Consider the following 20,187-nt stretch of genomic DNA (forward strand, 5'->3'; position numbering starts at 1 on the left):
CAGCAGGGCCTCTTGCCCACCCACACATTCCAGTGACAATTTAGTGCTGCTTCCTGACCAGGAGGCTATAAACTCACCATCACTCCCCTCTCCCCTCCACGCATATACACTGGAGGACTGAAAGGACAAGGATCACCAGCCTTGCGGTTACTACTGCTTTCACAGTCACTTCTTTGTCCTCTCCTTCCCAGGGTCCAAGCCTTCCCTTCCCAGTTGGTTTGAGTCAAGACTTACCCTCTTGACCCTTCTGCTCTGCAAGTAGCCTCAGCCTCCCCTCCCCCATCATCGGGTGACAGCCCTGGAGCCCTGCGTGGTACAGCCCTGTGCGTCTTTCCACCTCATCAACTTTTCATCACTTTGCAAACTGAATCGGGAAGTCTCTCCCTCCTGCCTGCCTCTCTCTCCTTCTCTGTTATTACCTTCATGAGTGGGGACATTAATGTATTCACTAGACAATGCCTTCACACCACTGTTTGCTGTAATTACAGTCACTTCCCTCCCACTGTCCTGGCTTATTTGACTGTAAAGTACTTGGAGGAGGGACAGTGTGGACAAAAGACGCAACACAGGCTGAGGTTGAGAAGTGAGTAATGTTAACATCCAAGAAAGTAAAACAAATAGTCACCTCTGCAGCAGCCCATTAACAACTGGTAACACATAGAGGTCAATGTGCCAGAGCTTAAAAAGTGTTGATACAATTGAAGACCCTTCCACTATAAATAGGATGGAGGATGGGTCACTGTATCTTTATTACTAATGACAGTCACCCCAAGAAACACAAGCAGCTGCATCCACCCTCTTTCAGGGGATAGAGCCACTATACTTCTCATGCAGATCAGCTACATTGTCACTGGAGACTCGGATCCAGCCATCCTCCCGCACATGGTAGAGGTTGACGGCACCTCCTGAGTAGGCATCTCTGTAGGTGGCTTGATAGATGGCTCGACGGGCCAAATCATAGGCCTCCTCCACTTCCAGGTCATAGGAATAGCCCCGATCCATGACCCCATATGCATACACAGAGCCAGAACCTACAGAGAAGGTGGCCCCTGAGATCCGGTTCCCTTCACTGTCCACGTAGTAGAGGCCTGGAATGGGAGATGAGGTTAGCAGGAAAAAAAAAAAGATCACCCCTTTTAATGTCTAATTCGTATGCCAAGGCAGTAGTTTTCTCTCTCTCTCTCTTTTTTTTTCCTCTCTCTTTTTTTGAAATGGAGTTTCGCTCTTGTTGCTCAGGCTGGAGCAATGGCACAATCTTGGCTCACTGCAACCTCCGCCTCCTGGGTTAAAGTGATTCTCCTGTCTCAGCTTCCTAGGTAGCTGGGATTACAGGTGCTTGCCACCATGCCCAGCTAAATTTTGGATTTTTAGTAGACACAGGGTTTCACCATGTTGGTCAGGCTTGTCTCGAACTCCTGACCTCAGGTGATCCACCCTCCTTGGCCTCTCAAAGTGCTGGGATTACAGGTGTGAGTCGCCTCGCCTGGCTGGTAGTAGTTCCCCTAAAACCTAGAATATAATTTTAAAAATAAAAAAAATAAAGAAACCCAGGGAACCAACATAAATACAAGAAAATAGGACTTCTATAAAAAAAATTTTGTTTTTGAGACGGAGTCTCGCTCTGTCACTAGGCTGGAGTGCAATGGCACAAACTCGGCTCACTGCAACCTCCACCTCCCAGGTTCAAACGATTCTCCTGCCTCAACCTCCTGAGAAGCTGGGACTAAAGATGCACACCACCACGCCCAGCTAATTTTTGTATTTTTAGTAGAGATGGGGTTTCACCATGTTGGCCAGAATGGTCTCAATCTCTTGACCTCGTGATCTGCCCACCTCAGCCTCCCAAAGTGCTGGGATTACAGGTGTGAGCCACCTTGCCTGGCTAATTTTTTTTTTTTAATCTAGCTGGGTGTGGTGGTGCATGCCTGTGTGAGGTTGAAGCAGGAGAATTGTTTGAGCCCAGGAGCTAGAGGCTGCAGTGAGCTATAATCACACCACCACACACCAACCTGGCAACAGAGTGAGACGCTGTCTTTAGAAAAAACAAAACAAAACAAACTAAAAAACCTGAAGAAATAAAATTTAATATTAAGACTCCAGGATTCTACAACATACCACCCCATCTCACCTGACCTTACATTATAGTAATGTTGCCCATCCTCTCAGCACACCCACAAAGCGAGTATATATATTCTAAATGACTTAGGTTTCAAGCACAGAACTTCAGATACAGTACTGTGAAAGATAACATTTAAAACATAATCCCTACTCCGCCACCAAAAGACCCCATAATGCCAGTCACTTGAGCCCAGGAGGTTCAGGTTATAGTGAGCTGTGATCATGCCACTGCACTCCATCCAGGCTGTGTGACAGAAAACCAAACTCCATAATCCCAGATCCCAAAGAGTTTAAGACTATCTGAAGAACAAGTCACATTTTACATAGGAGGATAATAAAGCCTAGAGTTCATAATCATATTGTAAAGACCTGCACTGTCCACACGGTAGCCACTAGCCACATGTGACTAGCTGAGCACCTGAAACTAGAACCACATGCTGACATGATAATATTTTGGATTTATTAGGTTAAACAAAATATACAGAAATTAAATTTTTTTCTTTTTAAAAATGTGGCCAATATAAAATTTAAAATTACACGCATGGCTCACATTATATTTCTATTGCTGGTATAGACCAGGGTTTGGCCAGGCCAACTGCCTTCATTTTTTAACTAAAATGTTATTGGAGAACAGCCACTTGTTTCCAGATTGTCTATGGTTGTTTTTTGCAACACCAGCAGTTAAGTATTTGAAACAAAGATTTAGGCCTCCAAGCCTAAAATATTTACTATTTGGCCCTTTATGAAGAAGTTAGCTGACTTTTGGTATAGATGAAAATTTAGAGTTCAATCCCAACTGCCTACTGGATCTCTCCAACTGGATGCCTTTGTCATCAAGTTCAGATTCAAAGTTCCTAACCCTAGATACCAGTGGTTCTCCACCTACCAAACTCATCTCTCCTGTGTGCCACCAACCCACGCTTCCTCCTGTCTTCTGAAATTCTGCCAATGGCATCACTCATCTTTTTCCTATTTTAGTGGTTCTCACATTTAACCATGCACTAGAGTCATCTAACAAAGATTTTTTTCAAAAACGCATAGGACTTACCCTAGGCATTCTTTATAACTGGTGTGGGGTGGGAAACAGGTATGGAACTTGTTTTTTAAGTCCTCCAGGTGATTCTAATGCAAGCCAGCTTGAGCACCACTGCCCTTGTTGGTTTTCACATTCAGGTGATTCTCATGTCAACCTCACTCCTTTCTCTGGCCCCTTCTCAGTCCAGTGCCATGCCCTTGCCTAGGAGGCTCACCATATGGTTCCAATGTACCTCTATGGCTTTATGGCTCGCAATTCCCCTTCACCCCCTTAGTTCCAATTAAACTGGGCTTTCAGTCACTCCTCAAAAGCCTCATGCTTCTTTCCTCCCCTTCTTTGTTCATTATGTTCCCTTTCCCTTTTCCACATCCAGGTCACCTACCACCAATCCATTAAGTCTTCCCCAATTCCTCCCATCGGAAGGAATCTCTTCTTCCTCAATACTCCTTCAGCATTTGACTGGTTCTTTTTATTGATTGATTGATTTTTGAGATGAAGTTTCACTCTCGTTCCCCAAGCTGGAGTGCAATGGCTTGATCTTGGCTCACGGCAACCTCTGCCTCCCAGGTCTCCTGCCTCAGCCTTCTGAGTAGCTTGGATTACAGGCATGCGCCACCACAGCTGGCTAATTTTGTATTTTCAGCAGAGACGGGGTTTTACCATGTGGGTCAGGCTGGTCTTGGACTCCTGACCTCAGGTGATCTGCCTGCCTCGGCCTCCCAAAATGCTGGGATTACAGGCATAAGCCAAGCAGTTCTGATAAAAATGGTATTTATCAGGCCGGGCGCGGTGGCTCAAGCCTGTAATCCCAGCACTTTGGGAGGCCGAAGCGGGTGGATCACGAGGTCAAGAGATCGAGACCATCCTGGTCAACATGGTGAAACCCCGTCTCTACTAAAAATACAAAAAATTAGCTGAGCATGGTGGCGCGTGCCTGTAATCCCAGCTACTCAGGAGGCTGAGGCAGGAGAATTGCCTGAACCCAGGAGGCGGAGGTTGCGGTGAGCCGAGATCGTGCCATTGCACTCCAGCCTGGGTAACAAGAGCGAAACTCCATCTCAAAAAAAAAAAAAAAAAAAAAAGTATTTATCTTATTCATTCAGCCTTAGATTAAGTACAGTCATCCTTTGGTATATGAAGGGGATTCATCCCAAGACCCGTGCATATACCAAAATCTAAGCACACTCAAGTCCTAAAGTTGGCCCTGCAGAACCTGCATATATAAAAAGTTGGCCCAGTGTGGTGGCTCACACCTGTAATTCCAGCACTTTGGGAGGCCGAGTCAGGTGATCACCTGAGGTCAGGAGTTCGGTATCAGCCTGGCCAACATGGTGAAACCCCATCTCTACTAAAAATACAAAAATTAGCTGGCCTGGTGGTGGGTGCCTATAATCCCAGCTACTCAGGAGGCTGAGGCAGGAGAGTCACTTGAACCCAGGAGGCAGAGGTTGCAGTGAGCTGAGATGGTGCCATTGCACTCCAGCCTGGATGACAAGAGTGAAACTCCATCTAAAAAAAAAAGAAAAAATAAAGTTGGCCCTCTGTATGTTCAGATTTCAAATTCTGGTAATGTATATTTTCAATCAGAATTAGGTTGAAAAAAATCTGCATATAAGTGGACCTGGGTGGTTTAAACCCATGTTGCTCAAGGGCCAACTGTAATCTGAGGCAAGGGGATGAATCACAATGAATGTGAGGAGGTCATCAGGAGGGCCTCCTGAAGAAGGTACTATTTAAATGATGCTAAATCTCCCTGGATTTTCCTTGCTACCTGGTCCCTGTACTCTCTTACACTGTTTCCATCACCTGGAACAGAGTTCAAAGAAGCTAAGAGTTCAAAGCAACACTTCCAAAATGCTTCCCTGGACCACGTAAAATATATGAAACTGTCCTTTCACACCTTTCAGTGAAAAGCATATTAATTTCCAAAGTAACAAACTGAGCTCCTCTCTCACATCCAGTTTTTAATTTCCTTTCATCCTCCATTGGGTAGTAAGTTTGAAAGCAAACGAAAAAGTGGTAGGTACCCTGTAATTGTTCTACAAGATAACTAGGTCTTTAGTAAGCAGGTAAATGAATAAAGCAAAAACAAAAGGAGGAAAGAATAATTATTTTTAAGCATATGGAAGAGAAAATTAGAAAGTGACTAGCTATACTCCAGTTTTACCAAAGAACAGCTCAAAATTGGCTGACGAGGAAATGACATAAAATACAAAACTGAACTTTCTGGCAAGTTTCTTAAATGCTGGCTGGAAAGGAAAACAGGCTAAGAAACTTATTTTCAGAGATGATCGAACAGGACCTAGCATGATTATAAAGGTGGTTATAACTAGCAAAAAAATAAAAGAAATGAGCTCAGGCCAGGCGCAATCGCTCATGCCTGTAATCCCAACACTTTGCAGGTCGAGGTGGGCAGATCACCTGAGGTCAGGAGTTTGACATCAGCCTGATCAACACGGTGAAACCCTGTCTCTACTAAACGAGCCCAAGAAGCCCCTTCTAGGTCAAAGACTCTCTAAAAAAAAAAAAAAAAAAAAAAAAAAAAAAAAAAAAAAGAAAGAAGAGGCTAGGTGCGGTGGCTCACGCCTGTAATCCCAACACTTTGGGAGGCTGAGGCAGGTTGATCACCTCAGGTCAGGAGTTTGAGACCAGCCTGACCAACAAAGTGAAACCCCAACTCTACTAAAAATACAAAATTAGCCGGGCATGGTGGCAGGTGCCAGTAATCCCAGCTACTTGGGAGGCTGCAGCAGGAGAATCATTTGAACCCAGGAAGCAGAGGTTGCAGTGAATCAAGACCACGCCATTACACGTTAGACTGGGTGACAAGAGGGAAACTCCATCTCGAAAGAAAAAAAAGAGAAGAGAAATGACTAACTTTTGAGGGACAACCATATATTAGAGTCCAATACAGTAGCCACAAGCCACACATGGCCACTGAACACTTGAAATAGCACTACTGCCACATGTAGGATTCAACGAATTCTTAAATTTTTTTTTTTTTTTTTGAGACAGATTCTCACTCTGTAGCCTAGACTGGGGTGCAGTGGCACCATTTCCACTGCCTGCAGCCTCCACCTCTCAGGTTCAAGTGATTCTTGTGCCTCAGCCTCCTAAGTAGCTGGGACTATAGGCACATGCCACCACGCCCAGCTAATTTGTATTTTCAGTAAAGACGGGGTTTTGCCATGTTGGCCAGGCTGGTCTTGAACTCCTAACCTCAGGTGATCCACCTGCCTCAGGCCTCCCAAAGTGTTGGGATAACAGGTGTGAGCCAGTGCACCCAGCCAAATTCTTAAAATTAATTTCACCTGTTTCTTTTTAATTTTTAAATACTTCCATAAGGAAATTATATTAGATAGTGCTGACTAGAGTTTTTAAGTCTATCACCCAATTTAATACCCAAAAGGAGTTCTTTCTGGTCTTATTTTTATTTTTTGATTCAGAGTCTCACTCTGCTGCTCAGGTAGGAGTGCAGTGGCACAATCTTGGCTCACTGCAACCCCTGCCTCCTGGGTTCAAGCAGTTCCCCTTCAGCCTCCCAAGTAGCTGGGATTAAAGGTGCCCGCCACCATGCCCGGCTAATTTTTGTATTTTTAGTAGAGACAGGGTTTCGCCATGTTGGCCAGACTGGTCTTGAACTCCTGACCTTAGGTGATCCACCTGCTTCAGCCTCCCAAAGTGCTGGGATTACAAGCATGAGCCACCACGCCCAGCCTCTAGTCTTATTCTATAGGAGAGAGAAAAGATGGAAAAATATGAGCGAGATACTATACTAGTAGCTTTACATTTATTACCTCACTTAACCAATGTAACAGATGATAAGACAGAGGCTGCGAAAATATGCATGTATGCATGCCTACTGTCACACAGGTAGTCAGTGACACAGCTGATCTAACTCCATGCCTTTTCCTATAGTACAGTGCCTTCCTTGAATAGAGATGGAACAGGTTTGGTGCAGTGGCTCACATCTGTTTTCCCAGCACTTTGGGAGGCTGAGGCTAGCTTGACCAACATAGTGAAACCCTGTCTCTACTAAAAATAAAAAAACTAGGTTGGGCGTGATGGCTCACCTGAGTTCAGGAGTTCAAGACCAGCCTGACCAAAATGGTGAAACTCAGTCTCTACTAAAAATACAAAAATTGCCAGGTGCAGTGGCTCACACCTGTAATCCCAGCACTTTGGGAGGCTGAAGAGGGCAGATCACCTGAGGTTGGAAGTTCGAGACCAGCCTGACTAACATGGAGAAACTCCGTCTCTACTAAAAATATAAAAGTAGGCGGGCCTGGTGGCACATGCCTATAATCCCAGATACTTGGGAGGCTGAGGCAGAGGAATTGATTGAACCCAGGAGGTGGAGGTTGTGGTGAGCTGAGATCACGCCATTGCACTCCAGCCTGGGCAACAAGAGTGAAACTCCGTCTAAAAAAAAAATACAAAAATTAGCTGGGCATGGTGGTGAGTGCCTGTAATCCCAGCTACTTGGAAGGCTAAGGCAGGAAAATCTCTTGAACCTGGAAGGCAAAGATTGCAGTAAGCCGAGATCACACCATTGCACTCTAGCCTGGGTGACAAGAGCGAAACTCTGCCTCAAAACCCCCCAAAAAACAAAACAAAACTAGCTGGGTGTGGTGGTGGCCACCTGTAATCCCAGCTACTTCAGAGGCTGAGGCATCAGAATCACTTAAACCTGGGGACGGAGGCTGGAGTGAGCTGAGATCATGCCACTGCACTCCAGCCTGAGTGACAGGAGTGAGACTGTGTCTTAAAAAAAGAGAGAGAAAAAAAAAAAAAAAGAGAGAGAGAAGGGCTAAGGACCCAATCAACACATCCTCAGCACTGACACCAAGCCCTTTAATTCATGTCCCCATCCAACCCCTCCTCCCTGTAGTGTCAGCCCAAGGACCACGTGGTTGCAGCTTAACTCACCAGGGCCTCTCTTATCCCAGCCACAGATCATGGTGCCCATGGACAGCCCCATGCCTTTGTACTGATACACCATGTTGGCAAGCAGCTTGGAGGCAGCTGCTACAGAGATGCGTTCCTTATTGCGAAGCTCATAGATTCGACATTGCCGAGCCAACAGCCGTTCCCAGAAGCTGCAATCTGCTGCGCCCCCAGCCATGGTGCCCAGCAGGTATGGGTTGATCTCTATCACCTTCTTCACCGTCTGGGAGGCAATGTAAGCACCTGCTGTAGCCCTGGAGTCGGCCGCAACTATGACTCCATGGCGGAACTGTTAAGGTGAGAGAAAAACACAAAACAGGCCACATAAGACCACAAAAAAACCCCTACGTAGTTCTTTTTGCATCAATTGAAACCCAGCACATCTGTCTTTTTATACTTCACAGTATACTTCTCCACATATTAATGTCACTTGAGCTTCACTTCAATCCTTTGACATGGGTATGACCCATATTAAATTCATTTTATAGGATGGATGTGGTGGTTCTTTTCTGTAATCCCAGCATTTTGGGAGGCCAAGGTGGGAGGATCGCTTGAGGCCAGGTGCTGGAGACCAGTCTGGGCAACACAGGGAAACCCATCTCTACAAAAAGTAAAAAAATTAGCCTGTCGTGATGTGTGCCCATAGTCTCGGCTGCTCTGGAGGCTGAGACGCTGGCACGACTGCACTCTAGCTTGGGGAACAGGGCGAGACCCTGTCTTAAAAAAAAAAAATCATTTTAGGCCGGGCGCGGTGGCTCACGCCTGTAATCCCAGCACTTTGGGAGGCCGAGGCGGGTGGATCACGAGGTCAAGAGATCGAGACCATCCTGGTCAACATGGTGAAACCCCGTCTCTACTAAAAATACAAAAAATTAGCTGGGCATGGTGGTGCGTGCCTGTAATCCCAGTGACTCAGGAGGCTGAGGCAGGAGAATTGCCTGAACCCAGGAGGCGGAGGTTGCGGTGAGCCGAGATCGTGCCATTGCACTCCAGCCTGGGTAACAAGAGTGAAACTCCATCTCAAAAAAAAATAAAAAATAAAAAATAAAAAAATCATTTTATAGATGAGGAAACAGGTTCAATGAGATCGAATGACTTGTTCAATCTAGTTACTGCAGAGTTGGGCAAGGTACCCCAAATGTCTGGTTCTTGGTACAATGCTTACCCTCACCAAGCTTCCCCTTCATGCCAGTTTCAGTTACCCTTGCCTTGAGGGGCCGCCCAGTTTCCAAAACTTTGGTAAACGGCTTCAATAGCCTTCCTTCGGCCAAGGTTCATTGTTGTTGCGGCCTTTCCCCCTTTCCAGCTAGAAGCTCCTGAATAGCAGCAACCTGGGGTCGCCTAGGACATCAACCCAAGAAGCCTCGGCTTCCTTCCCGACTTAACCCCCAACCCCACCACCACCCTCTCCAACCAGAGCGAGGACAGGGAAACCGCTGCGGTCCGAAAGAGAGGACCGAACCTCCGCCTGGGTTGGTGGCCAAGGCCACCGCAAACTCCAGTCAGTCTGGGAGGTCAGGCAGGTCGCGGGCGTTCAGTACTCAGCCTGGCAGGGCGGCTGGCTCCGCACCTTGAAGGCCAGGGTGGTTGTTCCATGAAGCATTTCGATTCCTGGCTCCTCTGGGACACCCCAGCCTGGCACGGCCAGTGTCAGCCCATCACTGGGATTCCCTGGACCCAGATCCAACAGATCTGCACGACCCCCGAGCCCGAAAAACCCGGGCTGGTTCACCGGTAGCGGTCTCTTCAACACGCTGGCCAGCGCCATGTCTAGTGTGGGCAGAAAGAACGAACTCTGACAACGCCTACCAAAGATAGGCTGGGCAACGCCTCGCCGTCATAGCTTCACTTCCTATTAAATCTATTCCAGAAAGGAGCCATTTTGACTGCTGGCAACCACGCCTCCAGAAAGAACAGCCAGATGCGAAAGACCATTTTCACTGAAGAGGGTAGGGGAAATAGATGGCTTCACTAACCTTTAATTCTGAAAGCATGTAGCTGCCATCTTGACTTTGGTCTCGCCAGTAGTCTTGGATCAGAGTAACCTCAAATTCACAGGAAGTGACTGGAAACGTCTATGTTGCGTGAGGGAAGTGAGGTCGGCCATCTTTGAGAAGGGAGTGACTGGTTGAAAATCGGTTCTCAACTCAGTGGTGGGTCCTCCCACTACCGCCCGGTGTCCAAGCAACAGGTTACATCGTTGCTGCTTCAAGCACCTTGTTAACGCGCCGGGGGTTGCCATCTTGTTTAAGGGGACCCTCTAAAATTGGGTACAATGATGATCCATTCTGAGGGCATTTCCCTATGATGTTAGTTAAACCACAGTAATTTGTGGTAAAAAGCGCAGCAAAATAAAAGTGCTGTACCTCTTGTTGTCAGTTGCCATACCACAACTCTACCTTAACAGTAACCGGTTTTTAATATCCAATATTCTCTTGACTCCCACCGTCTGGTGAAAATTCAAATAAGTAATGAATTGCCTAAAAGGCAGATGAAAGAAGAAAAAGCAAAGAGTTCAGTTTATCCACAAAGTAAACTCCCAATTCAGACCTGAATAATTGTCACTAGTAATTTACCATCTCAGAGCCTGGAGGACAGTTGAGACTGCATAAATATGTACCAAGAGATTCTCTAACTTCAACTTGCTAAGATGATGCTCTTTATTCAGGAATGTACTATATTTCATTGCCTCCCTCCACCCACCTTCATTTTTCGAATCTTTTGGGAACTATAACAAACCAGGAAGTGTGCATATGTATGAAATGTTGCCTCCTGCCTTGTGGTTCTATGAAGTCAGTGTCTGGCCTTCCTTGTTGGATCCTAGCAGCAACATCTATCAACATCGAAATTCCACTTTTCTCTTGAATTGGGCTGAATGCCCAATTCAGCCCCTTCTTTCCTGCAGCAGACTCTGCAGATGCTGTTATTTGTTTTGTTTTTGAGATGGAGTCTTGCTCTGTTACCCAGGCTGGAGGAGTGTAGTGGCACAATCTCTGCTCATTGCAACCTCCACTTCCCAGGTTCAAATGATTCTCCCGCCTCAGCCTCCCGAGTAGTTGGGATTACAGGCACCCATCACAATGCCCAGCTAATTTTTTTTTTTTTTTGTATTTTTAGTAGAGACAAGTTTTCACCACGTTGTCTAGGCTGGTCTTGAACTCCTGACCCAGGTAATCCACTCACCTTGGCCTCCCAAAGTGCTGGGATTACAGGCATGAGCCAGTGCACCCAGCCGTATGCTGTATTTTTAATGCTGAAATTAAAAAACCCTTTCCAAGCCCAATCATCAGAATGGAGTTAAGCGGGAGATCTTTGTGTTTCACACTTGGATGGTGTGAAAAATGGAGAGTGCCTCTGTTTACTGAGCATATATTATTTTGCAGTCATCCTTTCAGTGCAACTAATCCTTCTGACTTCTTCCAGTGGGTTTTCACTCTGCCAACAATAGCATTTGTACCTCTCTTAAGGCCCTTTCACATTTTACCTGGTTAGAAATTACATGTATCAAAAAAATAAAAAAGAAATAAAAAAAAAAAGAAATTACATTTATCTCCTACTGGATTGTGAGCTTTTAAATACAAGTATTTACTATTCATTTCTGTGCCCACTGTATGCTTAATATTTGCCAAATTAACACATGAAAGAAAGACAGCAATGATCTTTTAGTCACAAAGGCTTGAAGCCCTTGCTCATCTTTGACAACTCTTTTCTTTCCTTCACATCCAGTTAGTTGCCTGGTCCTGTCGATTATTTCCACTGCACTGTTTCTCACGTTCTTTTTCATTACAACTGATACCACCTTTGGCTTCTTATGTCCTCATTTCAGAACTGCTGAAATAGTCTCCTAACTGATTTATGAGTTTAAACTGTCACTCTCTAATTCATTCTGCACAGCATCAGATTGTTTTTGCTAAAACATCATCTTTTTTTTTTTTTTTGAAATCCATTTACTCTTGTCTCCCAGGCTGGAGTGCAGTGGTGCGATCTTGGCTCACTGCAACCTCTGCCTCCCAGGTTCAAACGATTTTCCTGCCTCGGCCTCCTGAGTAGCTGGGATTACAGATGCTCGCCACCATGCCCAGCTAATTTTTTTTTTTTTTTTGAATTCTTAGTAGAAACGGGATTTCTCCATGTTGGCTGAGCTGGTCTAACTCCTGACCTCAAGTGATCTGCCTGTCGGCCTCCCAAAGTGCTAGGATTACAGGTGTGAGCCACCGTGCCCAGCCTAAAACACCATCTTGATCTTAATACTCACTTACTTAAAAATGTTCTGTGAAGTTCAAGTTCTTTATCTTAGCATTCAAGGCCTTCTATAATCCATTCCCAGCCTACCTTACATGAGTTCTCTGCTCCAAGGTCCCTACTCCTGGGAACCTCATGAAGGAGAAGTACAAATGATAAGTGCAGTGGTTCAGAGGTGGGTGAGGGAGTCAATATAGATTGGAAAGAGGCTATTCATCCAACACTGCTTTGTCAAGGTCTGGATTCGTTTTTTTAAATCTCACTTGGTTCCCTCATAGCCTCTCCTTTCTCAGTCCATACCTGGGAAGGAATTTCACAATAGCCGTTACTTAGGCCACATTGTGGAATAGGATTCAAATAGGTGAAAGGAAGGTGGGAGATGTATTAGGAATAGAGAGAAAAGAGCATGTGATCCATGGATTTAGATTGGACCATAGTGGGTCTTACATGCCAGCTTGGGATAGAAAAGGTAATTTGGGCTGGGTGTGGTGGCTCCCAGCAATTTGAGAGGCCGAGGTGGGTGGATTACCTGAGGTCAGGAGTTTGAGACCAGTCTGACCAACATGGTAAAACCCCATCTCTACTAAAAATACAAAAATCAGCTGGGTGTGTGGCCAGCACCTATAATCCCAGCTACGCGGGAGGCTGAGGTAGGAGAATCACTTGAGCCTGGGAGGCGGAGGTAGTGGTGAGCCAAGATTGCACCATTGCACTCCAGCCTGGGTGACAAGAGCAAAACAAAACTCTGTCAAAAAAAAAAAAAAAAAAAAAAAAAAAAGGAAAAAAAAAAAAAAAAAAAAAAAAAAAAAAAAAAAAAAAAAAAAAAAAAAAAATATTCTTAACTCTCAGCAAGATTCCCAGGTGGTCCTACACCAACAAGAGGAAAAGGACTGGTTGGACCTTAGCATGCCTTTCGGGTTTCTCCAACTTTCCCATGACCATGTTTGCAATTTTTTTTTTTTTTTTTGAGACGGAGTTTCACTCATGTTACCCAGGCTGGAGTGCAATGGCGCGATCTCGGCACACTGCAACCTCCGCCTCCTGGGTTCAGGCAATTCTCCTGCCTCAGCCTCCTGAGTAGCTGGGATTACAGGCACGCACCACCATGCCCAGCTAATTTTTTGTATTTTTAGTAGAGACGGGGTTTCACCATGTTGACCAGGATGGTCTCGATCTCTTGACCTCGTGATCCACCCACTTCGGTCTCCCAAAGTGCTGGGATTACAGGCTTGAGCCACCGCGCCCAGCCTTGCACTTTTTCTTAGTACTGAAACCCCAGAAAGCTATGATGCCACAGCCGCACCATCATGATGTCCAGAGGGTCCAGACTCTTCTTTGTGTATGGGTCTGTTTCTTTAAATAAATCCATTCCCACAGCACCACCTTGAGCTGCAATGTTTAGTAAAATATATGTACGGCATATGGTGCTAGAAGTAGTTGCAGCTTGTCACTCTGCCTCAGTTGACTAGCATTTTGTTTTTTTTTGTTTTGTTTTGTTTTTACTTTGTTGCCCAGGCTAGAGTGGATGGAGTGCAGTGGTGCAGTTTCAGCTCACTGCAGCCTCACTCTCCTGGGCTCCAGTGATCCTCCCACCTCAGCCTCCCAAGTAGCTGGGACTATAGGCACGCACCACCACACCCTAATTTTTTGTATTTTTTGTAGAGGTGAGGTTTTGCCATGTTGTCCAGGCTGGTCTCGAACTCCTGGGCTCAAGCTATTCACCCGCCTTGGCCTCTTAAAGTGCTGAGATTACAGGCATGAGTCAACACACCTGGCCTTGACTTTGACTTTCTCAAGGGTCAGCTGTCAGGGTCCACCAACCCCACCCCAGAACACCCTGGTTGGTCCAAGACTAATAGACTCCACATTATGGAGTTAAGATCAGTGTTTCTCCTACCTTGGAATTACTAGCCACTCTCTTGCCATTGTGAACTATTAGGCAGAAAGGGGAGCAGGAAATAGAAGACCACTAGATCCTTTGGACTTCAACACAAGTCAGAGAAGAGGTACTGTCAGATAACTGTCAGGAATGCCCTCTTTGTATACAGATGGAAGGACATATTTATCTTCAAAGCAGGGAAGAAAGAGACCTTCAGGTTCTAGCTTCCCTCATTCCTTAGGAATCTTAGCATTCTGGAATCTGCCTTTGTGGAAGGTATTTCAGCCTCTTTCTCCTCTCCCCCGCTGCCCCACTCCGTTACAAAGTTCTCTTGCTCTTTTTTCTCTTGTCTTTGCTTCAGTTTATCTTTATTTATTATTATTATTATTATTTTGAGATGGAGTCTTGCTCTGTCGCTCAGGCTGGAGTGCAGTGGCACGATCTGGGCCCACTGCACCCTCCGCCTCCCAGGTTCAGTGATTCTCCTGCCTCAGCCTCCTGAGTAGCTGGGATTACAGGCAGTCATCACCATGCCTGGCTAGTTTTGTTTGTTTTTTTTTTTTTTTTCTGAGACGGAGTTTCGCTCTCGTTACCCAGGCTGGAGTGCAATGGCACGACCTTGGCTCACCGCATCCTCCGCCTCCTGGGTTCAGGCAATTCTCCTGCCTCAGCCTCCTGAGTAGCTGGGATTACCGACACGCGCCACCATGCCCAGCTAATTTTTTGTAGTTTTAGTAGAGATGGGGTTTCACCATGTTGACCAGGATGGTCTTGATCTCTTGACCTCGTGATCCACCCGCCTCGGCCTCCCAAAGTGCTGGGATTACAGGCGTGAGCCACCGCGCCCGGCCTAGTTTTGTATTTTTCATAGAGACAGGTTTCACCATGTTGGCCAGGCTGGTCTCAAACTCCTGACCTCAGGTGATTCAGCTGCCTTGGCCTCCCAAAATGCTGGGATTACAGGCGTGAGCCACTGTGCTCGGCCCTGGCTAATTTTTATATATTTTGTAGAGATGGGGTCTTGATATGTTGCCTAGGCTGGTCTCGAACTCCTGGGCTCAAGCCATCCACCTGCCTTGGTCTCCCAAGGTGCTGAGATTACAGGCATGAGCAACCACACCCAGCCTCAGTCAATTTTTCTTTCCCTGTCTTTCCCATGAGTTCGAAGTGTGAGCTGAGTTCCTTGCTCCCATATCTCTGAAGGGAGTCCTCAGCACCAAGGTCTCCTGTCTCAGTGGGGTTACAGCACTCTATTCTGACCACATCAGTGCACTGAACTGTCTTTACCTCCTCCTAGGCTGGGAGCCCTCTCAGCCCAGACACAGGGCCTTATTTGTCTCTGCACGCCCAGTGCCCCGCACAGGAGGAACGAGGAGCCTACCCCTGCTTCTTCCACTTGTGCCCACTTTTCTTTGCATTACCCCAGCCCCCCACCCAACTCCAGATAGTTGGAGAATGACAGACAGGTGACTCTTTGGGTGACTCTCAGCTGTGTCACAGGCAGCAGAAGGTGAAAGTCTGACTGCGAGGGCAGCGTCTTCCAGTGCTGGAGACTCCACAGGCCTCATCCGGTCTCCTTTCAGCCGTCCTCTGAGATGAAGGGGGCTGCTCCATCAGCCAATCCCAAAGCCTGAACTGGGGGTTGAGGAGAAATGAAGCATCAGCTCACATGCCTTTCTGGCGGTTCTGGCTGTGGCCCAGCTTCTCTGTAGCGTCCCTCCTCCCTAACCAGACCCCAGCCACAAATCTCTGCCCTGCTTCTTCCAAACTTCATTCAGCCCCAGGGATGGCTCTGCAGGATGTGTGCAAGTGGCAGGCCCCTGACACCCAGGGACCATCACCTCACCTGCCTCAGGCTGGCGGCTGGCTTGTGCCCCGAGGCTGTGACCCTCAAACCTTTCTGCAGATCCATGGCCCCAGACTGGCCCACGGCACCACCACCCTGGCCTTCCGCTTCCGTCATGGAGTCATTGCTGCGGCCGACACACGTTCCTCCTGTGGCAGCTACGTGGCATGTCCAGCCTCATGCAAGGTCATCCCTGTGCACCAGCACCTCCTGGGTACCACCTCTGGCACCTCCGCTGACTGTGCCACCTGGTATCGGGTGCTACAGCGGGAGCTGCGGCTTCGGGAACTGAGGGAGGGTCAGCTGCCCAGTGTGGCCAGTGCTGCCAAGCTCTTGTCAGCCATGATGTCTCACTACCGGGGACTGGATCTCTGTGTGGCCACTGCCCTGTGTGGCTGGGACCGCTCTGGCCCTACGCTCTTCTACGTCTATAGCGATGGCACCCGCCTGCAGGGGGACATCTTCTCTGTGGGCTCTGGATCTCCCTATGCCTATGGTGTGCTAGACCGTGGCTATCACTATGACATGACCACCCAGGAAGCCTATGCCCTAGCTCGCTGCGCGGTGGCCCACGCCACCCACCGGGATGCCTATTCAGGGGGCTCTGTAGACCTTTTCCATGTGAGGAAGAGTGGATGGGAGCATGTGTCACGCAGTGATGCCTGTGTGCTGTACGTGGAGCTGCAGAAGCTCCCGGAGCCAGAGCCAGAGGAGGAGGCCAGCCACGCCCATCCTGAATGTGCCACTGCCCACAGCACTGTGGAAGATAGAGAGCTCTCTGTGGGGCGAGGGGAGATGACACCAGGAGACTCCAGGATGCCAGCAGGGACTGAGACACTGTGAGAAGCAGGACTTGGCTGGGGGTGGTCTAGGCCCTGGGAGCAGGTGGGAGGATGGGCAGCTAGGGGAGGGTCCTGCTGGCAGCAGCCTCACAGCATCTGACTCTAACCTGTATGGGTTGCTGGCTTCATTTATTGCAAGTCTCCATCCTTTCATGCCTACCAGAGCTATTATGGCTCTGCCCAACAAGTTCCTATTGACTCCCAATGGATTGGTTCAGCCTCCTTCTTGGCACCAAGTCCGTCTTTCAGCGAACACTTGCAGCGTTCACTGCATGCCAGACGCACGCTAGGTGCTAGACCCTCTTTTCTTGCCATTTTCTTCGCTGCTTTTTTCCATCATCTCATCCCCAGTTTGTCTTAGTTTCGGTCCTCTGTGTGTCTCAGCTTCAGCGTCTTTGTCAGTGTGATGAGATGGGGCACCCGGGAGGGGAGCAGCCCCTCTCACAATGAGGTGCAGTGATAGACACCCCTTGGGTGGTGATGAGCTTATCTGCTTTCCTACTGTGCCTTGACCATAATGACAAGAATGATTATTACTCTACTGAATGCAGTTCTCATGACAACCCTTTGAGGTAAAAATGAGTCTCACTTTATAGAAGAGGAATCAGGTTTAAAGGGTTATGTGACTTGCCCAGGGTCACACAGTAAGTGTCGGAGATGAGGCTTAGATCCAGGCCTTCCCTCCAGGGCCCATGCCCTTTCAGCACAGCTCTCCCTCCCAGGCCTCTGCCCTGCCTTAGGTCTCTTCTCTGAAGGCTTCTGGGGAGGGATTCGAGGGAGAAAGTAACTGGGCCAAGCCCCTGCCTGGTGGCCAGGGCTGAATGAACCCTGAGGGCCTGGAGTTGTGAGCTCACAGCAGCTGCCCGCCTCCATGATGCACAGGCTCACGTGGCTTTATCTTCCAGGCCAGAAGCCATCTCCCACAGCCCACTCTTGCTCTCCAGCCTTCTGGGCCTGGCGGTGCTGCTGCCAGACTTCCCCTCCTCCTTTCTTCCCTTTGCTGTCTCTTCAGCCTCTCCTTCCTGAGGCTCCCTCTGGAGAATGAAGACAAGAGGGAGGTGGCTGTGCCAGTGGGAACTGTCTGGCTAGCACATCCTCTCCTGCTCCTCCTGTCCCTGCTCCCACTCCCCCGGAAGCCCAGACTTGAAGATCCAGACTCACAGCTCCAGCGGGGCCACTGCCCCGTTCTCCCCTGGCCAAATGAGACAGAAAGCACTGTTAACCTACGAGATGGGGCCTGAAGGAAGGGTGCTGAAGTTGCTTTCCTCGCATCCAATGCTAAAGTTTTCAGTCCCAAGAATAACAGCCCCCGCCTTCCTTCCTGGATGCCCCTCATCCCAGGCTCCAGCCTAGGCCTGAGCCTTAATCTTGCACCCCAGACTAAGCACTCCTCCAGGCAGGAGCTGGCTTGACAGACTTCCAGACTCTGGCACAGAGTGGGTGACGGGATGGAGGAGGAAAGCTCAGGGAGCTCCAGAAGGGAAAACCCCAGAAAGGACACAGTGGGGAGAAATTGTGGTGGACACCACAGAAAGGTGGCCAGTATGGGGTGACGGGCCTTTAAGCCAGGCTCAAGGAATCTGGCCAGTGGCCTCTGTGGTCCCCCTTCTTTACCCCTTGCTCACTCCTCAGCCTCAGGAGAGGAGATGTGGGACTTGGGAACTGCTAACTGGAAGGCAGAGGTCCCAGCAGCCTAGTCCTGGAGGAAGGGTGTGAGGAGGGGCAGCTTTTGCACGGGGTTCAAGTGTTTGGACATAAGAGGGTATGTATTCGCGTCCACACGTGTATGTGGTTCTGTGTCCAGGTATAGGTGAGTAATACAGGATGGGTGTGTGCAGGTGAGTGTGGCGGCTGAGGCATGTGCAGTTCCTGTGTGCAGCGGCGAGAAAGAGACTGAAAGAGAAAGAGCAGCATGTGAAGGAGATCAGCCTCTCAGCAGGATGACTGCCAGGTCTTGTCACTTCTTTTGGGGAGTGCTCCAGAGTAAAGAGGAGGTGGGGGACAGGCTCACCCCACTGGTTCTCTACTTCCTCATCCTCCCAGCCCTATCCTGAGCCTCCGGAGAGCTCGTGAGGACAGCCTGCTCTTGCACAGCTTTTGGGCTCTCAGAGGTCCAGGGTTCCAGCCTTCAGCAGAGTAAATGACCTGAATTCCAGCACTGGCGTGAGGGTCCTTGTTCTCCCACTTCCTCCTTGTCCTTATCAAGCAGGTGGGGAAGATGTGAGGGAAGGTATGTTCACATTGAAGCAGCTTTCCCCAGCTGCCAGCACCCCACACGTAGAAGGGGGAGTCACAAGGACCTGTCCTGCCTTGCCTACTTGTGAGTGCCTCTGGAGCCCCGGAGTTGAGAGGCCTGGGTTCTCATGCTGGTTCCTGGGTGGACCCCTTCTCTGGGCATTGGGAGATGCTTGCAGTTCCGGCTCAGCTCCCACCCAGTTGACTGCTTCCGTCCCTCAACAGCCTGCCTCCCTGGTCCCTCTCCCTCCTCCGTTGTGTTCTGCAAAGAGTAAGACCAGGGACTGCCAGAGAATTAAAGGTGGGAGGGGCAGGCCTAGATTCAGTGTGACCATCTCATCCTGCTCCACTCTTCCCCTGCTTGGCACCATGAGCCCCAGGAAAGGCTGGCTTGCCCCCCTGCTGCCTGCCACCCCCATTATTTTCCTAGTCTGGAACCCCCTTCCCCTCTTAGCCTTTTATCCCTTTTGCCCTCTTCTCAGTAGCTCTCACTCTCCACCCTCTACTTCTCCTGCCCACCTTGCCCTCAGGCCAATGCCCGTATCTCTTTTTTTTTTTTTTTTTTTTTTTGAGATGGAGTCTCCCTCTGTCATCCAGGCTGGAGTGCAGTGGTGTGATCTCAGCTCACTGCAATCTCCGCCTCCCAGGTTTAAATGATTCTCCTGCCTCGGCCTCCTGAGTAGCTGGAACTACAGACATGCTCCACCATGCCTGGCTAATTTTTCTATTTTTAGTAGAGACAGGGTTTATGCTGTTGGCCAGGCTGGTCTTGAACTCTTGACCTCAAGTGATCCATCTGCCTCAGGCTCCCAAACTGCTGGGATTACAGACTGAGCCACCATTCCCGGCTGAATCCCTATATCTTAATTTCCTTGGACAGTTTGAGACCAACAGAGACCCCAGGAATTTGGTAGTGTTAGTGGGGCAGAGTTATCATCTCCTTACTCCCTCAGGGAATTTAACCCAAGTCCTCCCCTATCTAGAAGAACAGGAAGTGGATTTTTCCCCCAAGGAGAAGGGAGAATGAACTGAGAGGCAATAG

General features: G+C 48.4%; 2 protein-coding genes across 2 annotated transcripts; one reads left to right on the plus strand and one right to left on the minus strand.

The window, feature by feature from the left end:
* Nucleotides 1-571: 571 nt before the first annotated feature.
* Nucleotides 572-10,476, minus strand: PSMB5 (proteasome 20S subunit beta 5). Its single transcript, XM_017544519.1, has 3 exons — nucleotides 9,672-10,476; nucleotides 8,084-8,390; nucleotides 572-1,088 (listed from the first exon to the last, which is right to left on the minus strand). Exons 1-3 carry the CDS (start codon nucleotides 9,867-9,869, stop codon nucleotides 802-804), a joined length of 792 nt encoding a protein of 263 aa, XP_017400008.1. The 5' UTR covers nucleotides 9,870-10,476; the 3' UTR covers nucleotides 572-801.
* Nucleotides 10,477-15,955: 5,479 nt separating this feature from the next.
* Nucleotides 15,956-17,107, plus strand: PSMB11 (proteasome subunit beta 11). Its single transcript, XM_017544520.2, has one exon. It carries the CDS (start codon nucleotides 16,009-16,011, stop codon nucleotides 16,909-16,911), a length of 903 nt encoding a protein of 300 aa, XP_017400009.2. The 5' UTR covers nucleotides 15,956-16,008; the 3' UTR covers nucleotides 16,912-17,107.
* Nucleotides 17,108-20,187: the final 3,080 nt, after the last annotated feature.

The sequence above is a fragment of the Cebus imitator genome, unplaced genomic scaffold, assembly GCF_001604975.1.
Source record: "Cebus imitator isolate Cc_AM_T3 unplaced genomic scaffold, Cebus_imitator-1.0 Scaffold170, whole genome shotgun sequence".
Taxonomy (NCBI): Eukaryota; Metazoa; Chordata; class Mammalia; order Primates; family Cebidae; genus Cebus; species Cebus imitator.

What these genes read in the sequence shown, in the direction of transcription:
- PSMB11 (XM_017544520.2), top strand. Translation starts at nt 16,009, where the DNA reads ATGGCTCTGCAGGATGTGTGCAAGTGGCAGGCCCCTGACACCCAGGGA.
- PSMB5 (XM_017544519.1), bottom strand. Translation starts at nt 9,869, where the DNA reads ATGGCGCTGGCCAGCGTGTTGAAGAGACCGCTACCGGTGAACCAGCCC. An exon ending in CAACCACCCTGGCCTTCAAG is followed by an intron (nt 8,391 to 9,671) that starts GTGCGGAGCCAG and finishes TCACCTTAACAG; the next exon opens with TTCCGCCATGGAGTCATAGT. An exon ending in CTGGGATAAGAGAGGCCCTG is followed by an intron (nt 1,089 to 8,083) that starts GTGAGTTAAGCT and finishes CTCCCATTCCAG; the next exon opens with GCCTCTACTACGTGGACAGT.